Raw genomic sequence first — 22,039 nt, 5'->3', positions numbered from 1 at the left:
ATTGAAAATATTTTTTGTCATTTTTAAAAAAACATAAGCTGAGAAGAAAACAATTAATTCAAAGAAGAATTTGGTTTAAAAAAATCTTAGATTTTATCTGTAAGCCTATCGCCTAGTCCTACATGGGAAGCATGGTTTGTTTTTGTTTTTTCGGAGTATGAGCTACCTCATGGTTAGCAAAACGAATGTCCCGGGAGAACAGAACAGCCAGCCAATCACAGCCCAGCTTCACCTCGATGCCCTTGGCCAGCTTCTCCAGTGAGGAGAGGTGATCACTGGGGAAGTTGTAGGCCAGCGTCAGGTGGAGCTGCTTCTTGTGAGGTTCCACTTTGACCTCTGGAGGAGACAGGGGATTGGTGGTCATTCTGCTGTGTACTGTCAGCCTCTGGTCCAGACAAATCCCAGCATACATAACAAATTATCTACCATCAAACCGTGTGTTTGCCACCAGGGGCATCAATAGGTTTTGAGGACAAGGGGGCTCGGCCCCCAGGAGACGAGGAGGGAAAGTATGACGTTTCTCAAGCAGAAACAGAAGTCGTACCCATATTTTACCCAGATATCCCAGACTATTGTGATATGAAGTAAAGGGTAACTGACAGCTAAAAATTATACTTTATGTGATTTAAAAAAAAAATCATTCTCAGCATTGCATTGAATTTGTACAAAAACAAAACACAAAAACAAAAAAACATACTAACAAAACACCACCAAATTGTTAGCATTCATTGCTAGTGGTGAATTGGCTGCAGCTGAGCAGAGAAGAAAGGGGAGGGTCTGAGCAGTGTGTACACAAGAATGACTGGCAGCGGTAAGCCCCACCTCCTGGCTCTGACTGGTTGTTTCTGCAGTTGAGAATATTTTATTGGGGATGTCATCCCCCCTAAAACAGGCTAGTGACACCACTGTGCCCCACAATCCCTCTGGAGAACCCTACCTGTCTTCCTGACGGCCTCTGTGGCGAAGTCGGCTGCGAACTGTCTGAGGACGTCGGCCACCTGCTCCTCCACAAACAGCCCGATGAAGTTGGACGACGTGTAGAGCTCCAGAGGCAGCGGGCGGGGGAAGCGGCCCCTCCACTGCTGCACGGTGGTCTGCAGGGCCTCACACAGGGCTTCCACTTTGGGGTCGACACACTGGGAGGAAGAGAGGAGTCAGAAGGCTGGTCCTGTGGTGGGACGGACTCAACGCGGCTGAGACGGGGTCCTTTAGTTTCAGCTCACCATGAAGAACTGACAGAGAGTGATGTGTGGGAAAATATTGTGGGCCTTGTTTTTGCCGCAGGTGACCCGGCTCTGCTGCCAGAAGTGTGAGAGCTGGTTCTGGAGCGGCCCGCTGGGTCGCAGGTAGAGAACGAACTCCCTGGGCAGCGGGTCGTCCAGGAACGGGTCGTCCACGTGGGAGAACAGCCTGGTGGGAACAGATTTCTGCTCTAATGTATGTGATTAACTAGTGCATGAATGTGAAAAAATGGAATATGATATGTAGTTGTCAACAGTTTTTTCCTAACAAAGATATGATGAGATTATAATAAACATTACTGCCTTACAGAATTCTTCAGTTTTAACAGCACAGTTTGAGAAATCATCTGTGACACATCACTTTTTAGGCAAAACCTGCCTGACAACAGTTCGCTGAGTATTGCTGAGTTTCATCATGTCAACATCAAGAGAAACTGAAGCTGAATTGTATCAAATCAGAAATGGGTTACAAAGCCCTGTAAACCCCCCTCCCCCCCCCAGGAACAAGTCTTTTTGAGCCTCCAGCAGGTTTTGTTTGAGCACCATCCAGCCCCGCACATCCTCCCAGTCTCCCCATTCATTCTAAAGAAAAGCATCTCCACAGCATTATGCTGCCAAGTCTATGTTTCACTGTGGGGGAATGTTGGGTCTCATCCGACCAGAGCGTCTTCATCCACATATTTTCTACTTTCACTCTTCTGTAAGCCTGATATGTTTTGTTGACATCATAAAGTTAAAATCACAACTGACAGTCATTTATTCAGCATCTTTTCTCTCATAAATAATTCACCTGTAGAACTAATGCAGCTTTGTAGATTAGCTTGTCATTAATAACTGAGAGATGTATTTTTCCCTCTCAGGTCATTCAGTCTAAGTTGATGGTAAATGTTGGAATGTATTGATATCTTAAATTTTTTATTTCAACATTCATTATTGAAATATCCAGATGTAATACAGCACAAAACAACACCAGAGGGCGCCACAACACACAGCTTTCTCACACCTTGACTTGTGATGAGTATGTGTTTTGTGCTGTGTGCATATTTAGTGGTTTAGTTAAGGATGGATAAATGTAAACACGTGTTTAAACTCACCAGTCACATGCTGCCTGTACACTCCGACCTCCAGTTGACACCAGAGACTTCAGGCTGGAAGGGAACACAGCAGAGATCAGGATAAACAGCGTGACCACGACAGGTTTCAGAGGCAGGCGCTGGGGAAGCCGAGAGGGAGATCAGCTGCGAAACGTCTCAGTGTTGCTGAGCTTCTGAGGAGCTTCTGGGAACAGATGGAGAATTAAAAAGAGAAGTGTCGAGGACTGGCGTCGGGGAGAAAAGTGTGACCTTGGAAACAGATCCAAGAAAGAGAAACAAGCTGGGGAGGGTTCAAAGCAGTTCACTGAGCGGGATGCTGTGGGAGTTGGGTACAAATGGCATGAGGGGAAAAAGGCAGGTTGGTGAATTATTCAGTCTTTCCTTCGTGCCTGGTTGAGGTGAAGCAAACGGAAATTCAGCTAATGTTTGACTATTCAACAATGTCTGCTGTAACGCCTCGTTTCAAACATCTGCATTCACATTTTAAGCTCATTTCGGAACCACAACTTTCAGTTTCTTGGGATTGTGTGTGGTGCCCAGGGGTCTGCTGCCGCCTTCACAGCCCAAAGAGACGTTTTTACTCATTAGTCCAGCTGAACAATACGGATTTATTGGTGCCGATTTCCTTAATATTGGAAGATCAGTGATTGGCAGATTCTTACATGTGAAGCCAATCTTATCCACCAATCTGATCTTCCTCAGCAAAGGTCTAAAAATCAACCACTGTCCTCTTATGATCTCCTGTGAGAAGAGTTTGACGGACAGACTGGCCCACCAGCTCATGTCTGCACATGACTGTCAACAGTAGCTGGTAGCAGTAACCTCACTCAGCCAACTCAGCAGCTTTCTTGCTATATTTAGTGACATTTGATACAAAAATTGTTAATATCAAAATTGGAATTGGAAGGTCAGGTTTTTTAAAGATAGGTAATCAGTGGTTGGCCAGAAAACTGCAATAGATGCAGCCTAATACATATTTACATATTTACCATTATTTCTCCTGTCTGTTCCAATATGATTAAATTCACTCGGTTTACTGTCTGAAGATGCTTGTTTTAAAACTGGTTTATTTTTAAGGACTGTATTTAATCTCCCCCAGAAAACATCACTGTTAACCCTGCTGTTGCTGGCTATGTGTTTTATTGTTACTATATTACTAATGTAATCTAGCTCTAATATATCAAATGGGTGAAAGTTGAAAGCTATTTCAGGTATTCATAATTTTAGATCACATGTAAGATCAAAGCTGAAATTCTAGTTTGTTGTAGTAATACTAAATTTGACTAAATCTTAAATTCTTCTCAAGCATTAACACTAGGTTGTTTTAAAGTATATGTATCAAGCCTACCCTGCTAATAATAAAGAATAAAACTCAGAAGCTTGTGTTAGCTAGTCCATTTACTGTCATCATCACACATGCTAACTTTAGAAGATTCCTTTCAGTTTGTTTCTAAATATTTTTCCCAATTAGATATGGAAAATAATACTAAAATCCAAATCTGTCTTCTTCTCACGGTAAAACTTTGATGTTTTCCTCGTCTTGAAGCAAGAAACGCAGCTGACTGACAGGGAGCAGCAGCAGGGGAAGGACAGAGCTGCTCTACGGTTTGTTATGCCTGAGAAAACCTCCCACTGTCTCCGTCAGACTGTTGAGCACAGTAAACGTTAAGAATAGCGCAATGGACACTTCTAGTGGTTTTAAAGTCATTTCTGCTCCCGTTGTGCTTGATTTAAATGCGATGACCGCTGCAGTGGTTAACCCAGCTCTGACACTGCTGACTCCACACTGTTACTGAACGTRTTTTATTTTATTCYTTATTGATGTGAACACAAAAACGCACATTTAGGCTCAACATCGCTCCACGGCTGCACCTAACATATATTTCAGTAATCAATTATTCTGTCGCTTATTCAGACAATCAATTAATTGTATAAAAAAATTCCACATTCTACTGATTTTTCCTTTAACTACTTAAGCCTTTTTTTTTTTTTTTTACGATTTTAAAAATGCATAAAAACCTCCATCTTGGTAGGCAAGCATAAAGATGCACTGTGGATATTCTCTTGATCAATGTGCAAGAGAAAGATTTATCAACAAAATCGCTGCTGTCAGGATCGACCCGCATGACACAGAGGATGTGGCTTGTTTATTGTTGTCATAGCAACTAAACTGCCACCATCATGACAATTGGTTACAGACACCTACCAAGATGGCTGTCAGCTGCATAGTTCCCAGAAGTGTGACTTCACATAAGAACTATGTATTAATAACTGGACAGCAAAAGGTTCTTTATAGATTTTCTTTTTACAGAATCTAAACCAGGTGAAACTAAAACTTCCACGCGAGTTGGTTGGGGTACAACACACAAAAAATACTTTTTGTCTGTAAGGGCCATTTTTAAGCCTGTATATGCTTAAGTTGACAGTTACTCAATGACCAAATTGTTCACAATTATTTCAATAATCGATTCATCACGATTGATCTGAATAATTGTGTCAGCCCTACTTCCTATGCATTAGCATGTCATACAAACATTTGCATGAGGTCCACTGAGTCAGTGGTTTCATCAGTTTTCCTTCCAMTCAGTGATACATCTCTGAATGTCTTTGATTTAATTTCCAGCTAAACCTGCCCACATTAAGATAAAACTATTAAGAAAGGAGATCACTGTTTCCACTGCCCCCTGTGTGTTCTGAAAGGCCGGCACGCATCGCTGAGTAAGAGAGCGTTTATGTCACGGGAGGAATTGAGAAAGCCAGAGTGTGGGCAGAAGAATCTGGATCACGAGTCAGAGGAAGTGTCGGTTCCTCGCAAGACCCTGAGAGTAGCAGAGGGCGAGGCGAGGCGAGGCGCCGACTGATAGGAAGGATGAACAAACACAAAGAACATGCTCAGTTTCTGCTGTCTGTGTCACTATTTCATGTTTCACGTCCCGCCCCTCCCCCACCGCCGTGGAACTGGTGATGCATCACCAGACGTAGAAAACAGGCGTGAATGAAGTGGAGCTGACTGAGGAGTGGTTTACTCATCCGCCTSAGGTCTGGCTGATGAGGATGAGGAGGAGCAGCAGAACTGATTCATCAAGCTGAGCTGGGGGGACGAGGCCGACATGGCGGGGTGGCGTCGACCTCAGGGGGGCAGCGGCGCAGGGAGCGGAGGTGTGTGCTGCTGATCAATGGCGCCGCTGGTTAAAGGTTTTCTTGCTTCACGTCTTTGAGAATAGATGGAAACATTCTTTGACGAAAACCCAAAGACTGTTAAACTCCTTTGGACTTCACACATTTAATTAGTGACTTCTTGAAAGTATATAAAAAAAATAAATAAATAATAATAATTGTTTGTCAGCTGTTATAAAAATACAAGTTTCAAAATCAGACCTTCAGTAAGCAGCAGCAGCAGCAGCAGCAGCAGATTTACACCTCGCTACCTGTCACCTGAGTCAATAAAGACATAATATTTGACCAAAGGTTCTGAAATAGAACTGAAAAGCAGAAGTGGATCCAGTGACGCGCTGGTCATTTAGTCAGACAACGSCTGAGGCCCACAGATTCTCACTTCTTCAAGAGAATTGGATGTAACATGTTTTTATGTGCATCATGACGTAAAGTTAAGTTACGCACACCGCACTATGCAGAAGAATACTAGTTGGATATAAATATAGATTTAGATGCTCTATGTTGTAAAAGCACTTTGAACTGCCTTGTTGGTGAAATGTGCTATACAAATGAACTTGACAAATTGAAACTTGATTGATAGATAATGTTCCAAATTTAACATGCATTTATGAGGATACAGAATATGTGGAAACTTTACAGGTCCTTTTCACTCACAGCTACGAGCATTTCTCTTCTTTTAAACGGGCTGCAGGGTCATGCTAACCACTGCCCTGCATCAGCTCTTCCTTTAACTATTTACTCTGCTAAACATTCACAGAACAACTTACTCAAATTTTAATTCAGTTTATTTATATAGCACCAGTTCACAAGATGTTCATCAGTGAATAAAGGCACTTTGCAAATAAATAAATAAAATTTAAGGTCTGTTTTAAATGGTGGTTTGGGTTGTTTTTTTCTAAATGTGGGGTTCTGTTGAGATATTATGAGTGGTTAATATATTACTTGTGGTCAATTACTTTTTGACAAAAACATGCAGGGCTAAAAACACTGAGATATGACATGTTCATTTCAAAACTCTGTTAGTAGTTCATCCAAAAAACACAAACTCTCTTTTAGTGAATATTAGGTAGGTCTGTCACGATAACAAATGTTTCTGTTATCACAATAATTATTGCGTTAAATGATAATACTGTTATTCTGATACCATATTCAAGTAATATATTGATTGTGGTACAATAATGCAAGTCTGCCCAATAAACTTTCATTTTGTGAAGAACACTCAACGCTGGAGCTGGAAGATATTTTAAACCTCCAACATGAAACACAAGAACCAAAAACTATAAATAAAACCGAAATAAAAACTACTTACAGGAAAAACTATAAATAAAATGGATTATGAAGTTTGGAAGTTWTTGAACTAATTTTATTTTGTCATATGATTAATTGATTATTGCGACAGGCTTAATATTAGCCTGTTATCTCCTGTATGGAACAGTTCTTATATGGAACATGTATTGCATTTCACAAATTTTAAGATTTTTATTTGTAAAAAGTTTGGGAAACAATGCATCCTTTTCCTTCCATTTTACAATTCTTTACTACTTTGTGTTGGACTATATCACAGAAATCTGTTATATCTTTTATGTCCTGTGTCAACCATAAAACATAACGATCAGTTATGAAATGAAGAGAATTGTCAACTCAAATCATTTACATGTGTACCACAACGGTCTGGAACATTCAGTGACATTTAAAGGTTAGAGCAGTCAGGTGACTCAGTTCAGCTCGTTTGATCAATCACACAAGTTAATTAAAAAACAACTTTTTCTACAGGATGGTGTGCTGTGGTGGTGCAGGGGTTAAAGCACAACCCACATATGGAGGCCTTAGTCCTCGACGTGGCCGTCGCAGGTTCAATTCCAGCCTGGTGACCTTTGCCGCATGTCTTCCCCTTTCCTCATTACCCACTTCCTGTCTATTCACTATCAAGTAAAGGCCACTAGAACAATAAGACCTTAAAAAAGTATTTTTCTACATGATGATGAGGCGGAGATTAAAAAAACGCAAAAAGATCTCTGTATGAACAAATGAAAAAAACAAACAGTAATAATCACTGTAGGTAAACAAAACCATAAGGAGACAAGATGTCCTGTKAAAACCCCCTCCCACCTGCAGGTCAAACACATTCTGCTGAAGTTTCCTCATACTTGTTATACATTTTCCGTGATACTGCCGACTGTGACCCTAAGCCTCAAAGTGCTTCTTGAAATACACAAATACTTTGATGCAAGAAAACCTGAAAAAATTCACCACATTTATTTCTGGAAGGGGCGTACTGTATTTGTGTTTCCAGGAAAAGAAAATGTGTACAACCGTCCAGTGAATTATAAACGCTCCTTTGCGTGAGACTGGCCTCAGGTTCAAATGTGTCGGGAACATGTAAATAAGTCCAGGTCTTCTGCGCAGTGCGTGGATGAGTCAGAGCGCAATGAGGGGAGATGGAGAGCGGAAAACATTTCGTTGTACATCAGGACGGCGGCTATATGGATAAAGTCTGGCAGCTGTAGGAGCGACTTGAGTCGCATGAAAACAGGACATTCTGTGGACAAATCATCCAGAAAGTAAACGCTGCATGAAACCTGAACGTCTTTCATAGAATAGCTTTTTATCTAATAGAGTTACATCTATTTATCAGTAAACCAGTAAAAATATTAGACCTATATATGGGCTGAGCATGGATATCCAAAAAGAGGCACTGTCAGGATGTCTGCTGCGTTTGTGTGATGCAGGACGCCTGTTACACACGTCTCTTTAATCCAGGGGTTCCCAAACTGTGGGGTGCATTGCAGGGGGGGGGCGCGGGAAGCCGTCAGGATGAAAAAAAAAAAAACATGAACGCTGTATGCGCTGGGTTTTTACCTTAGAATGGCCAACTCTCTGTTATTCCTCTGTCAATTTGATACAGTAGGGGCTTCTGCACTTCCCATATCTGTGTCCTCCGTCATTTAAAAATGTTTAATCCGTTGTTAACATGTGGTAACCTGTTTTACGGAGCCGCCTTTGAACGCAACATGAGCGCTACGACGCTCGCTCTGGGTTTCCACCTGTGCAGCAGTGAAGGAGACCTGCTGCTGCTGGCAGAGCTACGCAGGTGTGTTAGAATCATGGCAGCAAACCAGCAAAGCGCAAAGAACTTTTCACAGTTTTTCCCCCAAACTAACAGACTAAGTTGAGTAAAGCTGCTGGATGCAGGTAAAGTTAACTAAAAGATGACTAGCTAATATCAACACAGCACCTTAAGCTCAACAAGTAGCCTGTAGGCTACCGATGTTGTCTATGTCCAGCTACGTACATTCATTTTGCCCCCAAAAAACAAACACCCCCCCCCCCAACTCACACACATCGTTCAACCAGGCAGCTGTTTGACCCCAGGAGAAAGAGTCTGGGAACCACTGCTTTAATCCCTTATCTGACTTTTCTCTGAAATATAACAGGTTTTTCAAAAGCAGAGATTTAGTCACTTATGTTGTAATAGATTACAATGTTAAAGCATTAAGTTTCGCATGCTAAGAGAAAACAACATTTAAATTAGTCTTTGTCCAAAACATTTTAGTCTGGATTTTAAACTTTCTTTTTCTATTCTTACAGCAGTGGACAGACCTGTGTTGAAATTAGTGCTGGATGGTATGACAAAAAATGTTAACATATTTTTATTTGAAAAATTTTGGGGATTTCACTGTTTATTTATTATTTTATTTTATTCAATGACTGGGCATTACATGATGCTTGTAGTTTATTTTACTGCCAGGAGTACAAGGCTTTGAATGAAGGCTGTAATCAAAGCATCACAAATGACTCAAGAGTCAGTATGAAATTGAAAGAAAGAGTTGCAGGATGTGAGCTATTTTTATTGTGCAAAGTGCAACACATTAAAAATAGATATAGAAATAAACAGAGATACAGAATTTTACACTTCTTCCCTTTCAAAACAGTATTTTCAGATGGTTCTATAAACACAAGAAATGAAGCTAAAATACTTGAGTAGTGGGTGACGGCATCTGGCTCCGTTTCCAGGTTACTTCAGTGTCATGTTGGGTTAGCAGTTTGGCTCAAGCATTTTCACACTAATATGATGTAAAGCACTTAGTGTTCTGAACCCGACAGACGGATGGAGGAAAGCTCCTGTAGCAGGGCCAGCACCACCAGACATGAGGCTTAGCTACGCTTGCTTGTTAAAAAGACAGACAAAAAAGGAGGAAAAGAAAATCTTGAAATAGAAAACAAAAACAGGAAAAGAAGAAACAGGGAAAAAGAAAGAAAAACTCAATTAGATCCTCCACCCAGGAATTTATGAGAAATTTAAAAAAGCTCAGTAAACTTTTGACATCCACACCTGTGAACTATTAAAGAAACAGTCACCATAAAATGGTAAAGGCACTGAAGATGTATATAAAAAATATATACCTACAATTATATATTTTCACCATATTGTCCATTTCTACTAAAACAAATGTTCAAATATATATAGCAGTCATAAGAAGATGCAACACAGGGATGCATGAAAATGCCTTTAACGATAGATCCAGTCTGATAAGAGTCTCATTACTAAATCATGAGGTCGGCCAAAGCTTTGAGCTCAATACGAACATGAACTAGTTCATGCTGGTGTTGCCAGGTTACCTCAGCCAAGGGGTGAACATCTGATACAAGTGAGCTGAACTCAGGACTAGTTCAAGACTTAAGGAACAGGTCACTRGCGGCATGTCCTCYGGCTCATTGGGGTTGAGGAGATTCTTGGATCGAGCCAGCTTCGGCGCATTCCACAAATATTTAATCCATTTGAGGTCGGTGGAAGTTTGGAGGCTGAGTCTATGCCTGGCTGTGTGTGTGTGTGTGTGTGTGTGTGGAGGTTAGTGGGTATAGTAGACAGAGACACAGTGTGATTCATGCCAGAGTAGTATGCAGCGTTTCACAGCAGAAGACTGAAATGAGATGATGACAGATTTTCCCTTCAGCTGTCCGTGTTTCTCCTACATCGACCGTTATCACAGTGTAAACCATGAACTCATTCAAAGTGCACTATGACTACTTCAGGGTTTTAAAGTCAAAGTCAATGGAGTACCGTTCAAAAGATAGCCTTTTTTTTTTTTTTACTAATTGTAGTTCAGCACAAGAAAAATGTTCATCAACATGAACCCAAATACGCCTGTGAGTGTAAACATGCCAAACCAATAGGGGGCAGTATTGTAGCACAACGCTTCAAAACAACCACAAATTAAACATGGTGCCAGGAGGTTCATTTGTGTGGACAGATATATAGGTTGAACTACTTTTAAATACCGTATTATAATATAAAGTTATCGAAATCGTGTCAAAGCAAGTATGTGTGGGGCCCTAAATCTGCATTTCCCATGCGCTCACACAAACACCAACGTGGAATTTTCTCAAATCCCCACTTTGGTCTGAGTTTTTAAAAGTAATCATTTATATTAAACTGCGTTTGGTGTGGTTGAAAGACCAAAAACATAAAAATGTATTTTCAGATATCTGACAACGTGCGGACTAGACCTAAAAAGATCAGAAATAGATTCCTCTGACTAAASAATGATTGAATGCAAAAAATGCAATGATCATGTTTTGTGTAGCCAATAGACCTATTATGACTTATTTAAGGAAACATAATAGCTCACCTATAAAGGTGGTGTGCTTTCTTTATACCAGGACTTTCCTCAGTTTCAGAGAGATACAAAAGAATGAGAGTTGCATGAAGTGTATATTTTCTGAGGCAACATCCACTTCCCTTTTCTCGAGCTGCTTGACAGGGTTTCCACAGCTGTGGTTTGCAGTTTCACAAGGCGAGCCCTGAGATGAGTCACGCATGTCAATTATGGGTTTAGTGAAGGCTCAAGGAGGTTCCCGTGTAAACATGCTGCGCAGCTTTACAGGGACCAAGCAGACCAAGCTCAGTTTGAAGCAAAGACAAAATCAAACCTGAAGAGAAAGTAGTTGTTAAGAAGCCAGGCCTGATGTTTGATCAAAGCAGGCCAGCCATCAGCTCGGCCTGCTGGGAATGAGGAAGTGCCTCGACGTAGCCATGATAGTGCAACGCGGTGCTCTCTCTCACTCAGCCTTTGACACTTTTCATCTCGGCTCTGTAGAGCAGAAGTTTGTGGCCTGAGGAGCTCCGGCCACACCAAGGTGGAAAGCTGGAGCCACAACACCAGACAGATGTTTCTGTTGCAGCTGCATGGCAAGTCGCGAACATGAAGGAACCTGAGGGTTTATTTATGTAAGTTATCAATGCGTTATAAATGAAGATTAGTTTTCCAATTAATCTACTTCCCTTCTCCCAGATTTCACTAAATCTAACACAGAAGCTGTTAGAGGTGCTGATGTTTTTAGCAACAAAAGGGGCCCCTAAGTCATATTCTGCTCCAGGCCTCATACAGCCTTGGACCGGCCCTGCATGATGAGGTAATCTGCTGCACTGCGCAGAGATGCGCAACAAACGGGAGATTTCATTCAATGCTGATCATGTGGCTTCAGTAGCTCTTTCATTTCGTGTCTGTTGAGGTTTTAATAAGAATCACAGAAACTGTTTCGGTTGGTCGAGTTTCTCGGATCTTCGCGCCGCTACGCGCATTAACTCTGTCTGACTAAGTGGACAAAGCATTTGAAACGGTTTGATGCATCGTGGAACCGGAAAAATAATAATAAAATAATATAAAAGCGTGATGCGTTACAGACAGGAGAGCGCGAAAGCGAGCATATGTTGTTTACGCATCACCTGAGAAATGTAGCTTGTGCTCCTTCACCTTCACGTACCTTCCTTCGGGCAGGAGGGGCGATTTATATGTTCACATCCTCCTTAAATATGTACTTACAACCCTGAGGGTTAGGGTTAGGGTCAGCCTGTGTCCAGTTTAAGTGAAAGGAGGCACGTGGTTTCCGAGCTGAGGTCAACCTGGTCCAGCTGCTGCAGCGCTGTGATTGGTCAGGCTTTAAACGCATTAACTATAAACATATCTTCTATAAACATCTTTTAGGAATAAATCTGCTCTGCCAGTGAAGCGCTCAGAGCAACAGAGCAATCCAGCTTTAAAAACAACAACTTTTTGTGTGTTAATTTTGATATATACACCATTTTCATAACAACTTACGGTGACAATTTACTTGATTGTGTTATAAAATGGTGGTATGTTCCTTCACAATACATACATAATCCCACCACTTTAAGTATTTCTGAAATGATGTGGTGACTCTAAAAGAAAAACGGTACCTCAATATTACTGTTTTGCTTCATACATATTTAAATTCTCATAATTTTTCAAACATGAAGTCTGACTGAAATTGTTCCACCTTCCATAGATGGTGTGTATTTTACCAATGTACTGTGACTCTCCAACACGTGTTGCTTCAACTCTAATATTAAAACTGAGGATATTCTTGCTTTAGAGATTCATGGAGAAAATGTGTTGGTGACCAGAACTGGCTGATTTTTAGCTGGGTTTGAAACTGAGACATGTCTAAACTCACAGAGTGAAAATGCTTCTGGTGTTATCAGCTAAGGCTGAAACAATTAATTGTGATTAATCAATTATTGAAATTATTGCCAACTGGCAAAGTAATTGATTAATCTGTAATTTTAGTATACAGACTCTAAACAATACAATTGACTGACAGAACAGCTTCCTCAGAGCAGATATGAAGGCAAAGCTGCTTAAAGACGGTTTGAGTTCTGTCAAAAAAAAAAATCTCCCTTTAAGAAAATTTTGCTACACAATTATTAATCCAAAAAATAATCATCAACTCAGTCTTACTGATGCTATGTCGACCAAAAAGGTTTGAGCTTTTCACACGTTGATGTTAGAAGTATTTTTTAGCTGCAGATGATCAAGTGTTCAGTAAAGCAATGCTATTATCACATTTCAGGCAATCAAATTTTTATTTTTTGATTCAAGAAATAAACTGAATTATTTGTTTTTTGAGTCTTTTACTCTCAATATTGCATGAAATAAATTTAAGTAGTTAAATGAAGAATGAGCAGAACGCACCAATTTTTTAAAATCGATTAATCGTCAGAATAATCAAGCTGCGGCTTCATGTGTTACACAGCTAGTCCTGGCTCAGTGAAGTTGTCCCTCTCCAGTGGAYGCCCCTCCCTGCGTTCCCATGGCACCCTGATCTGTCCACAGCTGTTTCACCATCTGGAGGAGAACCGTCCGTCTCTCCACGTTCACAGAACCGCGTGGGTTCACTAATCTGAAGGAATAAAAAGCGCTGTGTGAGAAGATGTCCCATGATCAAAATGTTCCTCCTCAGCAATGAGTAAACTGCAAAATCAAAAGATTTTAAGCAGAACTGCTCTGCATATTTTTTTTTATTAAAAGGAAAAAGTGCATGTAAAGTTTTTGCAGGTCCAACACGTTCTCTGTTCAACCTGCGGCGTCTGCTTCAGCTCCATCAGGCTTTTAATATTGTTGCCTTTTTTTTTCTTTTCATCTCAAAATGGATTTACTGTGAGAAAGCCACACGCTGATTGTCGCCCACAGATGTGAAAGCAAGTTTTCCAACCATAGAGAGATCCTCTGTTAAGTGTTAGCAGAGCCTGACAGAGACAGGAAGAGAAAGAGAYGCGRCCCACGCAGCCCTGCTCAGGCCTGTGCATCATACGACGCTGCATGTTCAAATTCAGCGCTAAGCATGTTGCAGCACAGCTTTATGTACATTAAGCTACATGTACTTAATTATACAGCATTTATAAAAGGATGTAAAACAGAAACCAAAGGAAGTGGGAACCAAGATTAATGTCTTCAGTGAGTTTCATGCAAAAAAAAAAAAAAAAAAAAACGACCTTTCACTGGGCTTAATCTATGTGAAATATTTATCTACAGATCAAACGCTTGACATGTTTCCAACAAAACAAAACTACGCAGAAAGCATCTTTGTTTTGAGGTTGTAGTCATCAAATATTACAAGGCCTCCAACGTTTGAACAATAACTCCCAGTGTATATTATATTACATCATGCTTGATGTACTTTTGTTCAAACCTTTTTGTGTTTCCTCCTGAGTTTATTTTTCTTTTATGCTGTGATGAGAGTAGTGGTGGGAAATTTTTCATTGAGCTGAAATTTTCTATTATCTCATCATTTAATCTCAACACATTTTAATCAAATCCTTATACTGACCAAAGAAGCAACATTTTCAATTCAAAAAGGCTTTTTGGACCTAAATTGTTGAATAAATACAAATATGAGCTCAACAACAAAGATATTTATTGTTTTTAAATCTGTTATTTGGGTCATAAAAAGTGCTATTGCATCCTTTCAGCTTCCCAGTGTTTCAGGAACTCCTGATCATTCATGGAGCCTCTTTGGAAAAGTAGACTGTGGCCATGTTTAGCACTGAGATGCTACTTTAGGTTTGATAGACTAACTCCTTTTACACAACAATAGTCTTTTCCAGCGTCCCATCAGTTGCTTTTTGAAGTAAAACTGAACCCCTCTGTGGGCCGAGAGAAGCAGCTTTATCGCTACGTTGTTAGCGGATGTTAGCTTGTGCGTCAGATTTCTGGGCATACCGAAAACACAATACAACAGTTCCAGGCTGGGTCCTTTGTATTAAATAAAAAAAGGAATATTTAACATGTTAAAGTCTATGTAATTAGTTAATAAAATTAACATTTTAAGTCCCTACCCTAGTTGGTATTCTTGAAAATCTAACGATTTAAATTCTTCAGTGATGTTATTGTGACTGTATTGGTGATTATGTGTGCCGACTTTATTGCGATGCTCTTGTAGATTTGTGTGAATCCATTCGTTTGTTACCAGTTAGACTCGCAACGCAGAAAGTCAAAAATCTCATAAACATTCAACAGCTGAAGAAAGATATGAAGAGACATGCCTTGGTCGCGAGTAAACACGTTCCCTTCAAGGCATGAGTGATTCAATTCATTTTTGATAAAATGAAGTGAGCAGAAATAATAATAAAATGTTAATGTAATTGTGTTTTATTTATTTGAAATCACTTTTTCTCCCTAACCAACCGACATCCTGTTAKCATGTCAATAAACGTCATYTGGTGGGCAGAACATTCTGGTCTAGCAAACCACCATTATTCTGTAACTTCGGTTGTATTCACTTTGTAGCCTACTTTCCTCCTTAAAGAAATACATTTAGTTCAATCTGATTTGAAGTGACTGAGAAGAAAATTAAAGTTTTTCTTTCATTAGCTAAAATGTGAAGCTATCCAGATGGTTACAAATCAGTTAAAAATCCACTCTAAATATTTAGGTTTAGTTTATTTTTCTTTTGTTAGATGTATTTACTTTTTACATTATTTTTGTTTAATTGCTGATTGCATTCTATTTTTTAAAATGCTAATATTGCCTCCTCTCACCCATAATGCCCCATCATCTGCATATAATGCTTTACTAATTCTAAAATCTATATTATCAAAAATATCATTAATAATTAAATTAAAAAGCAACGGGCTACATACACTACCTTCTGAAGTTCCATTTTGTATATTATATTTGAACAATTTATCCCAACTCTTACTTCTATCGTTCTATTCTTTAAAAAATCCTTAATCCAATTAAACAATTTCCCTTTTATTCCCATTTTATCCATCTTAATTAATAAGCCCTCCTTCCAAAGCATGTCATATGCTTTTACAATATCAAAAAATGTAACTGTCTTCTTCTGTGTTCTATTCTTTACATTTATGCATTCACATAAACTCATGCTCGCCACCTAGTGGACATAAACATAATTCATTCAATCATCACAATGACCTGAGTTCGATGGAGTAAAGTTCCCAGAGCACYGCAGTCCCCGGGCCTCAAGCTCTCCCTCCAACATCTTTCCACCATCAGCCCCGAATTGGAAAAGCTCCACTGACACCGCAGTCCTGCTGTCCTCAAGCTTTTCTGCCACCGACAATCAAGCATGAAGCATGGGCCCTCATGACACTTCTTTATTTAGAAGTACTAAAGTTGAACCCAATACCTCAGTGTGCCTGTTTTGTACATTTTCACAAGTGTATTGGTGAAGCCCCTGACCACAAGTCTGAATACAGATGGCTGCTCCTGTGGCTGGTCTGTAACCGACCGGCTGTCTTCGTGGGTCTCTTCTTCAGATGGCTGCTGGTTCTGCTGCTCCTCTCTGTCCCTCAGCCTGTTGTTCAGCTGTTCCATTTCACGCTGCAGTTCAGTCCTTATATGCTCCAATGCAGTGTTTTGCTGCTGCAAGGCGAGGCTTCTCTGCTGGAGGACGATGCGATTCACCTTCAGGGCATCGTTTTCCTCCTCCAAGATGTTATTTTCCTGTCCGAGGATGTTGGTTTTCTCCAGCAGATCGATGTAATCCTCCTCCAGTTCGGTGTAATTCTGCTCCACTTCGGTCTTGTCCTTCTCCAGGGCAGCGTTTCCCTGCTCCAGGTTGATATTTCTCTGCTCCAGGGTCGTGCATTTCTGCTCCACTTCAGTGAGTCTCTGCTCCAGAGCGTCGTTTGTCTGCATCAGGTTGGCGTTTACCTGCCCCAGAGCGTTGCCTATCTGCTCCTGGGCGATGCTTTAAAAAAAAGCTACATTTATTGTATTTAATTCAGGCAGGGTAAAAGCTACAATAGTGCTGGCACCAGGAAATCATTCCTTGATGTCTTACCTTTATAGAGGTACCAAATGTTTGCATTTTAATCTGATAACTGTGAGGCTATAAGTGATTTATTTTTGGATGTTTACAAAGCCCTTTTCACCCTTAGGGCTTAATTCAAAATGGTGGATTTTTTTGAAGATCCTACATCTACTAGCAGCCTGAAAGTTGCTGGAACTACTTTGTCTTTCTGTGCCTCTGATAAAGACGGTGGTGAAACGGAAAGGTTTCAGGTGAGTCACGTTTTAACAGATCTGCCGCAGAAGGAGGTTGATTCCCCAGTAGACAGCAGTGATCATCTGAACCAGCTCAGAGGGGACAAACAGCTGCCATTTAAAGGAACCGGTCTAGTTCACTGGCTGCCTTCAGCTCTACTTAAGAAAATCTGTTTACATTATGGCTTACCTTATTATTACTCAATTATACAAGAGAATTGTGAATCTTTTTTTGCTACTTCATGTGCAAAAAGTGTAACAAATAAATCTGATTTTAAGGCACTCTGAGCGTATTCCTAGTTGAAAATTGTACTTGAATAAATAACTATTATATCTAGAATTAATTGTTGAAGCTATTGAATATTCAGTRTAAAACCACAATGCGGTGGGGATTTGTTGTGGTCATGGAGTAAAATGAGTCACTTTTAGTGAGAAAATGATCTCACTGCTGTCAGGATCAAAAAAACCTGTTCCCACTTTATAACATTTACAATAATCTTTTTAGTCATGTGAACTGAATGAAGCAGACTGACGGGTCAGCCTTGAACTAGGCCGTGGGCCTCCATGCAACACTCGTCTGCATGGTTTCAGCAGCTGCTGCTTGAATGGTCTCAAATTAGAGTGTAATTAGAATCAAATTTTATGTTTCAAACCTTCATTTGTCAGATAAATCTACCAGAGGAAATACGATGTGTGCTTTTTAGAAAAGATTACCATTTGTAAACAGAATTGGATGATTGCAGCAGCTTGATCGGCCCTGAAAATCCAATCCTTTCCCAAACTGTGAACATACTCTGCTTTAGCGCTACAGCTATGGGTCACCATTGGTGAAGTCTTTCCACCATTTTGTCATCATGTGTTGCCATTTTGTGCTTTCATGATTCCATTTTTGCTTGTTTGTGTCTTCCAGCAGTCCTCTCAGTGCAGGCTTTCTTTTTATTTCTTATTGAAGACTTTGCTCTCTCTGCATATGTCTACATTTGGGTCCTCCATTCAAACATGACATTCATTTAAGCTGTAAACTGTATTATTTTTAGTATTTGAGTTTTAAAACACTTCATTTCCACTGACTGACCTGACTGACATTTCCTTACTTTGAACGCACCGACACAAATACATTGGCTGATATAGATTTCACATAGTAATATTGCTACTAGCCAATATTACTGAAACTGATAACAATAACTGAAAAAAAAATAACAATGTGAACCCCAAATAATTCTCTTTGTTATAAATTTGTCAAACTTTGTTTTTACAGCGACTGCTTTCACACATACAAGCACACAGTGTGACGTTACCTCTGCTCCTAATTAATAACTCTTTAGCACAGGCTAGAAACAATAATTTTGAACTCTGTGGAGATCTAAAAAAACATTGGCAAAGAATTCCGATTTAAAATGAAGCAAACCTTTCTGTGAAAACATAACCTGACAAATTTTGAAAAATTCCACCAAAGCCAAAACACACAGAAGCATGTCCAAGGGTAAGAGGGGCTGTGGTTCAGACAAACTCAGACTGTTGTTCATTTATAAAGGTTCTTGCCATATTTTGTGACTATTAATAATAATAAAAAAACAACTGACAACTTTACTGACTTTCTCTCTTTTCTGGTGACACCGCTCTTTATCTCGGCTGCAGTCCTGCTCTGTCCTGAACGCGCAGCAGGAGCAGCCATTAGTCTGTCAGTCTGAAAGCCGTCCGTCCTGCAGCGTACCGTCACCAATAGTCAAAGCAGAGGAGATCCATTCCACTCTGTGTCCATGTTACATTTGTAAAGCTGGGTAACAGTATCGATCAATGGTCTCCACGGCAACACTCTCTATTCCAGCTCCGGATTCGCCACCAGGTGGGCGAGGTGGCCTGTCTGAGTGAGATGGTTTTATACCACAGTGAGGTAAAGATGTACCATTTCAAAGAAATATGAGAATTCAGCTGCCTAAGGAGGCCACAAATAAGAAAACGTATAATACAAAACGAATATTAAATATTAAACTTCACACCAAGACATAAAGATAGAACCCCAAATAACATATTTAGGGTTAATTGAGGGTAAGTAAGATTTTTTTTTTTAATCAAAATTGGGTAAAATATGCATCAGCATACCAACAAAACTGTACAGGAGATCACAATTTAGCCACCAATCACAGATCAGCACATCTGCAAATACAAAGGAATTCACATGTGAAATCCACATGATTRTCAGGCTTTTCTACACATCTGTAAACTTTCATTTTCTTTCAAATTAAAATAAAAACGTGGCTCATCAAACTAAGCTATCCATCATGAACACCTATGAACCTCCAGCTTTAAGTTGAGTCCACAGAGGAAGTAAACCAGTTCATAGTTGATGATAAAGCTACAGGCAGTTGTCTCCTCTGTGTGGGACGTCAGAACCCGTCACTTTATAGTCTGACAACTGCAGTTTGTTCGTCTGTTTCCAACACATGTAGAAATGACCCCCGGCCCCTGACCCCTGACCTCCAACCCCAGCAGCTGCCCTGCCTCATGACCTGCGCAGAGCTCGGCATTCCGCTCCGCTCTGGGGACGTCAGATCGGACACGCCGTTATCTGGGAAATGATACTCAGCGCTGGTGTCCAGCTGCTAATCAGCTGTCCAGAATTTACACACAGCACACAGCAGCCCACCCGCGTTAAACGCAACACACATATGGTGAGCCTCATTCAGCTGAGCAGTTCTGTCACTGTGGGAAATCCCATTTCTGTGTGTCCCCTCGCTGCATGCATCCTCACACTTCCTGTTTACAGATCTCACACACACACACACACACACACACACACACACACACACACACACACACACACACACACACACACACACACACTTGCAAAGAGATCCATACACATGACAACCCACGCACACAGAGCAGAGACCTGTGCATAGAGGAAAGCGGAAAGTGGGCGTATGCTCGCTGATTCCTAAGCGGGTCACAACAGTCTCCACAGAGGAGGGCAGATAATGAACCCAAGGAATAATAATAGTTGAAAAACCTTTGGAAGAGAACATGGCTTAGCATGAGCCTTCACTTCTTTGATATACTGTAATTCGGATACAAGAGGCTGTGGAATGATGTGTGGCTTTCAGAATGTTTTCCAGACAATGCTAAGCTTAGAAAACTCTGAATTGAAAATATCTCATAATTGAAGAATTTTATAACTTTCTATCTCATTCTGGAGACAATACCATGCATCAAATCCTGGATCCTAGAGTGAATCCAGCCCACATTGCAAAAACACTGAAGTTTACAAACTAATATAGCTGGAGTTTCTAGCATAAATACCTTAGTATGTTTGAAATTAGTAAAAACTAACTTACAAGTAACTTTTCAGCAAGAATATAGGAGCTTGTTTAAAGTCAAGAATTCCTTAATATTGATGAAAAAATACTACATCCACTAGCAGATAATTTTATTAAAGACATTTTTCAAATAAGTGAAATAATCTGCCAGCAAAACTAGTACTAGTTATTATCAATATAAAGAAATTCTTGACTTAAAACAGGCTATATCTTGATGAAAAGTTAGTTTAGTCTTATTTCAAGGGTACTAAGACAATGACACCAGAGATTAGACCAAAAATACTTGGCAACATTTTGTGTTTTTGCAGTGCAGTGTTCCTGGAAAGTCTTTAACGTTCCAAAATAGATTCTAAAATCAACTAAATTGACCTCTGGCAGAGTGGAGGAGCATGATGAGAAGAAAATGAGAAAATGACAYCACATACTTTGAGGTCAAGTGGACCTCAGAACTAGGAGATGCAGATAAGGCTTTAATTTGTGCCTCTTTTATCAGTATTTTTGCATTCAGATTAAGCCTGTTTCACATGGAAAGATGATGAGCGAGACGTCGCTCTCTGACTGGCTACGAGTCACATTTAGCAGTCCACGCCATCGGGATTCAGGCCAAATCAATCAAACATGCTGAATATTCCTGACTTTCGATCGGAGAGGTCCTGACATCCTTCAGAGCGGACCAGATCCCTCTTAACACGCCACACAGGGCAGGAATATGTCTGAAGGTAATCTGAGCAGAGTTGGAAAAGTTTTGATTTGTCATCATAGTTTAGTTGTATTTCGTTGCACTATTTGGTTCTCTAATTCAGTGAGCTATAGTTAGTTTTTAGTGTGTTTGCTAGGTTTTATTGGATATTATTAGTCAAGTATTGTTTAGTTTTTGTTACAATAGTTTTTCATATTGTGGTTAATCTTTAGGTGCAGAATTCAGACAGGTCAAAGTATTGTGATTACATATATACTGATTGGGTAAAGAATACTAAACATAAGTGACCGTTTTCACAAAATGCATTCAGTTAAACAACCAACTGACTTTGCTGTTTTCTCCAACTTTTGCAGTTGCCATTTTGCAGACCAGCGTAAGTGTCGCCAGGAAGAGGATGTAATACTGTAATTTGCCAGGAAGTTATAGATTTTTACCCCATTAATTAGCATTTTTATTTATTTCAGTTAACAAAAATGTTTTCAAGTTCAGTTTTTGTTATTTCCTTGGTTTTAGTGAACCATAATAACCTTGAATCTTAGGAGGCTACTTGATAAGATTCCTAAAGGTTGTCAGAAGGGGAATGTCGGGATAAAAATCAGTATAAAAAGTTGCTTTGTGAACTATAGCAGGAGTGAGCAGTGTGTGTATGCATGTGTGTGTGTGTGTGTGTGTGTAGGCGTGTGTGTGTGTGTGTGTGTGT

The 22,039-nt window shown here is 40.1% G+C and overlaps 1 protein-coding gene across 2 annotated transcripts in view; it reads right to left on the bottom strand.

Moving 5' to 3' along the window:
- Positions 1 to 22,039, bottom strand: part of ubash3bb (ubiquitin associated and SH3 domain containing Bb) — a 65,899-nt gene that overhangs the window by 23,698 nt on the left and 20,162 nt on the right. For both annotated transcript variants that reach the window (XM_017308294.1, XM_008425127.2), the window contains exons 2-5: positions 2,336 to 2,389; positions 1,224 to 1,410; positions 938 to 1,136; positions 167 to 336 (exon numbers count right to left, since the gene is read on the bottom strand). In XM_017308294.1, coding sequence (XP_017163783.1) covers positions 167 to 336; positions 938 to 1,136; positions 1,224 to 1,410; positions 2,336 to 2,389 — 610 coding nt within the window. The remainder of the gene's footprint in view (positions 1 to 166; positions 337 to 937; positions 1,137 to 1,223; positions 1,411 to 2,335; positions 2,390 to 22,039) is intronic.

This window comes from Poecilia reticulata, linkage group LG13 (genome assembly GCF_000633615.1).
Source record: "Poecilia reticulata strain Guanapo linkage group LG13, Guppy_female_1.0+MT, whole genome shotgun sequence".
Lineage (NCBI taxonomy): Eukaryota > Metazoa > Chordata > Actinopteri > Cyprinodontiformes > Poeciliidae > Poecilia > Poecilia reticulata.
The sequence above is the reverse complement of the archived record's forward strand: the minus strand, read 5'-3'. Positions and strand labels throughout refer to the sequence as shown.